Source organism: Microtus ochrogaster, chromosome 17 (genome assembly GCF_000317375.1).
Source record: "Microtus ochrogaster isolate Prairie Vole_2 chromosome 17, MicOch1.0, whole genome shotgun sequence".
Classification (NCBI taxonomy): domain Eukaryota; kingdom Metazoa; phylum Chordata; class Mammalia; order Rodentia; family Cricetidae; genus Microtus; species Microtus ochrogaster.
Genome location: NC_022019.1, coordinates 8803694 through 8808455, shown reverse-complemented (window position 1 = coordinate 8808455; position 4762 = coordinate 8803694). Strand labels below are relative to the sequence as shown.

Below are 4762 nucleotides of genomic sequence, written 5' to 3'. Positions count from 1 at the left end.
TGTGAGTGTGTGTGTGCAGGCCTGTGTGCACGTGTGTGTGCATGCAGGCCTGTGTGCACACGTGTGTGTGTGCGTGCGGGCCTGTGTGCACGTGTGTGTATGTGTGTGTGTGTGTGCATGAGGGCCTGTGTGCACGTGTGTGTGTGCGCGCATGTGTGTGTGTGTGCGTGCGGGCCTGTGTGCACACGTGTGTGTGTGTGCGTGTGGGCCTGTGTGCACACACACATGTCACATGCAGGTGACGGAACTCAGCTGCCAAGAACATTATTACAAATGAGAGTTGGGAATGTAGGATCCCAGACTACTAACTTACCCTGTCATTCCTTTCCTCGGGCCAGTACCCATGGCTCTGGTATTCTTCAAATCTTACAAATGTTTTGCCTTTTACCCTTGGTCTTTGTATATTAGCTTATTATAAAACTTTTAGCCAGAAGTGATATGGTGGCTTACACCTGTAATCTCACCTCAGAAGGCTGAAGTAAGAGGATTGACAGGAGTTGACGGCCAACCTGGGTTGCATCATAAGACCATGCCTCAAAAAAGTAAAAGTAGCTAAATATTAAGGTTTTTTTCCCCCTTGGGCCCGGTAAGCCTCTCTACCAATGAAATAATCCAAATTAGACCAAATCAGACCGAATTAGGAGAAGCCCAAGTTTAATGAACTCCGAGCCCCTTCCCCCACCCCAGGAAAACACAGAAACACGGAGAGGGGTCATCGTTTGGCGGGTTTTCTTGGAAGTGGGCTCTGGACTGTGGCCACTCCCAGAGGAGAGGACTTTGACCCCCTGCCAAATATTTCAGACTCCTTGTATATATGGATGCCAGGGGCCTGTGGTGCCGCTTCCAACCAAATACCAAATACATTTAGGCCTTGGATATAAATGAGTGGTAGGACAGTTGATCAGAAATAAATAAACAGGAAACCAGATAAGCATTATGATCTTTTTATAATGTTTATTTGTCTGTTTGTTTATTGACAGGCTGGGGGAGGGTACAGTGGACTGGATGCATGGAGGTCTAAGGATACCTTGTGCTAACTGGTTCTCTCCTTCTATCATGGGTGTCTCTGAAATTGAGTTTAGGTTTAGCCACAGTGTCTCTGGCTGTCAAGCCATCTCACCAGCCCACATATTGTTTTTTATTTCTTTCTTTCTCTTATTCCTTTGGTGGTGTTTATGAATGAACTCAGATTCATTCATAAATCTAGGGAAATTCCCCACCACTAAGCATTATCCCCACTTCTCTTTCTGTTTTGTTTTTATTTAAAGTTTTATTTGTTTGTTTGTTTTATTTGTTTTGTTTTTTGTTTTTCGAGACAGGGTTTCTCTGTAGCTTTGCAGCCTGTCGTGGAACTAGCTCTTGTAAACCAGGCTGGCCTGCCTCTGCCTCCCAAGTGCTGGGATTAAAGGCCTGCACCACCACTGCCCAGCCTATCCCCAGTCCTCTTGTATTTTTTTTTAATTTTTAATTTTTTTTTATTTTTTTATTTATTTATTTTTTTGAGACAGTGTTTCTCTGGGTAGTTCTGGCTGTCCTGCAACTTCATCTGTAGACCAGGCTGGCCTTGAGCTCAGAGATCCACCTGCTTCAGTCTCCCCAGTGCTGGAATAAGAGGTGTGAGCTACCACTGTCCGATTAATTTTTTATTTTGAAATGGTGTCTCACTATTGCCCAGACTGGCCTTGAAATTCAAGATCTTCTTGCCTGGGCCTCTTGAATGCAAGATTAGAGGGTGAGCCACTACACCACACCTGGCTAAAAGCCGTTTTCCCTGGACCTACTTACCTGTCAGAGTTGATTTTGGGGTTGAGGGATCCCTAACAACCCAGTCATTCAGTTACTCGGGAGAATGTTTGCTAATTTATTTTGTTCTGCTTTCTCTTCACATGCACAACTTTGTCACCTGGGCAGCCCTTCTCGGTCTCCTCTGAAGGGAAGGAGAAACAGCCCCAGCTACATTTGGCTAAAAAACACAAAAAAAAGCTAAGGAGAAGTTTTCAAGAAGTTTCTGAAGATTTTGAATGCGTGACCCCAGAGCCACAGTCTCGTGCAGCAGCAGAGTCTCTCAAGGTCCACTCACAATCGGAAGGTGTGGGCCGGCCATTGGGTGTGAATCATCTGGCGTCAAAGAAAAGAGAGGGGGGATTTAAAAGAAGTATGTTGGCGACTAAAGCAACATGCGGGGCTGCTCCCGTGGATTTTTCTGCTCCTGCAGATCTGTTCTCTTTCCTTTCTCCCTGCAGCGCCCAGTCTGCTTTGTTCTCTCCTCTCAGCGACGTTCCCAGTGCCCTTCCTCCCGCTCCCCCTCTCCCTGGTGGCACCCACTTTCCTCTCTCTCCCTCTCCCCCAGGTGCCCCCTGTCTTCCTCCCGCTCCCCCTCCCTCCGGTGTTGCTAGTCTTCCTCCTCCTACCCCTGTCCTTTTTGGCAGCCATTTTCCTCCTCCTCACAGAAAATTCATCCCAGACAACTCACCTGTGTTTGGCCAAAGCCTTAAGCCTGTAGGAGGTACCAACATCTTCCATGATTCGGGGTCTCCTCCCGGGCAGCTTTTCTCGGGCTTTGGCAGTGTTACTGCTTTCTCAGGTGGTTTCTCCAGTTCAAAGAAAGTTTCCCAAAGGCCCGACGAGGCAATTCTTGGCCTTCCTCCTCTCTCCAGAGTTCTTAGCTCTGGGCATCCCCGGAGGCCTTCACAAAGTGCCTCCCTCCCTCGGGGACCTGAGGACAGAATCGCAGATACCAAAATGGATTCAGGTGAATCGGCTTTCTCCTTTGAGTCTCTCTTCTCAAATCGTTCTGCCAGTGCTGCGCCATCAGATGGCTTACAAGGCCTGGGTTTTCAAGACATGGTTTTGCCTGCCTCTTTCGAAGCAAAAATAGATGAAGCGGAAATTGAGGAAGCAATACGATATGAAGCGTGCAAGATAGAGACTTATGCAACAAAGGACGCTTGTGCAGAGGAAGATGAGGAATGTGTGGCCTTTGAAAGCTTTTCTGCAACAAAGAACGCTTGTGCAGAGGAAGATGAGGAATGGATGATCTGCGAAAGCGCTTCCGCGGAAGAAGATGAGGGACGTGTGGTCTCTGAAAGCTTTCCTGCACCGTGGACTTCGCTCTTTGCCCTACAAACTGAGGTATTCCTCTTATCTCTTCAGTTAGCTTCACGGCTTACAACAGTGCATCCTAGAGCAGTTGCTCACAGAACAGCGTATTGCCAGTCCTTAGTGGTTCAGGGTGTGTGTCAGCATGGGAGAAAATGTCTCTCAGTGAGTAGTCAGCTGAACTAAAACTCTGCGTGGTGGTGGATGCTGTTTGTCATTCATCGTTAGCGACTGTTAATATTTGTCAGTTGAAAATTAGCATCCTGGGGGGCTGGAGACATGGCTCAGTGATTAAGAGCACTGGCTGCTCTCCTAGAGGACCTGAGTTCAGTTCCCACCACCCACATGGCAGTTTACAACACTGTCTGTGATTCCAGTTCCAGGGGGATCTGACACCTTCACACCAATGCACATAACATAAATTTAAATAAACAAAAGAAGAAAGAAAGAAAATTAGCATCCTTGAAGAGGTCATGGATTTACTCCCTAAGTTCTAGTGCCAGGAATTGAAGTTGACAGAAATTTCCTACTGCCTAGTAAACATAGGTGCAATGATTATTCTGAATATTTTCCTCTATTAGTGTGTGAACTACTATTACTATAGTAGCGTGGAGGGCCAACAGCCTACCAGTCCTGAAAATAGCTCTTGTAGACCAGGCTAGCCTCAAAACACAGAGATCTGCCTGCCTCTGCCTCCCGAGTGCTGGGATTAAAGGTTTAATAAAAAATAAAAATAATGGAGACCAGCCTGGTCTACAGAGCGAGTTCCAGAACAGGCTCCATAGCTAGACCAAGAAACCCTGTCTCAAAAAATAAACAAAAAATAAAAACAATGAAATGTGGAGGGCTGGCAAGAAGGCTCATTGGGGAAAGTGCTCGCCACACAAACCTGATGGCCTGGGCTTGATCTCTGGAACCCACATAAAGGTAGTTTTATATGCATAGCATTAGTTTATGTATACCATGTACATGCAGATGCCTGTACAGGACAGAAGGCATTGGACCCTGGAGCTGTATTTACTGGTGGCTGTGAACAGCCTGATGCAACTTCTGGGAACTGTACCTGGGTCCTCTGCAAGAACAATAAATGCTCTTAACCACTGAGCCATCTCTCCAGCTCCAGTTTTAATTTTTTTTTGAAGCAGAATCTTGCAATATAGGCCTGTCTGACTTGGAACATTCTGTGTGGTCCAGTTAGGCTAGAAGTTAAGACACACCTGCCTCTGCCTGCCAAGTACCTTATTATTGGCATGTATCTTTGTAATGGTAAAAATAAAACAATGCTGTTCCCCAAGGGGTGGCAGTGGGTCCCAGGCAGGGAGCTGCTCGGTGGGTCAGCCTGTCCCATGAGGAGCCTCAGCGGGTAAGAGACAGAGACAGATAGGCGTGCTATGCAGAGTGAGGTTGGATATTTATTTAGTGGGTTATGGAAGGGAAGGGGAATGGGGAGAGAGAGGGAGAAGGTGGGACAAGGAGAGAGTGGCGGAGAGAGAAAGAGAAACAGAGAGGGGAGGAGAGGAGAAGAGAAGCTACCTCTTCGGGAGAGAGGCAGAAAAGAGAGAGCTCAGGCTGGAGGAGGTAGGGTGTCCACTTCCTTGCAGGGCTTGTTTCTTAAAGGGACAGGACAGACCCTTATAATCTTCATTTTCATTTTTTTATTATT

At 46.9% G+C, this 4762-nt stretch overlaps 1 protein-coding gene across 2 annotated transcripts in view; it reads left to right on the top strand.

Moving 5' to 3' along the window:
* Parp4 (poly(ADP-ribose) polymerase family member 4) overlaps window positions 1–4762 on the top strand; it is a 104057-nt gene that overhangs the window by 83711 nt on the left and 15584 nt on the right. For both annotated transcript variants that reach the window (XM_026783255.1, XM_013349240.2), the window contains one exon: window positions 1912–3132. In XM_026783255.1, the coding sequence (XP_026639056.1) occupies window positions 1912–3132 (1221 nt within the window). The remainder of the gene's footprint in view (window positions 1–1911; window positions 3133–4762) is intronic.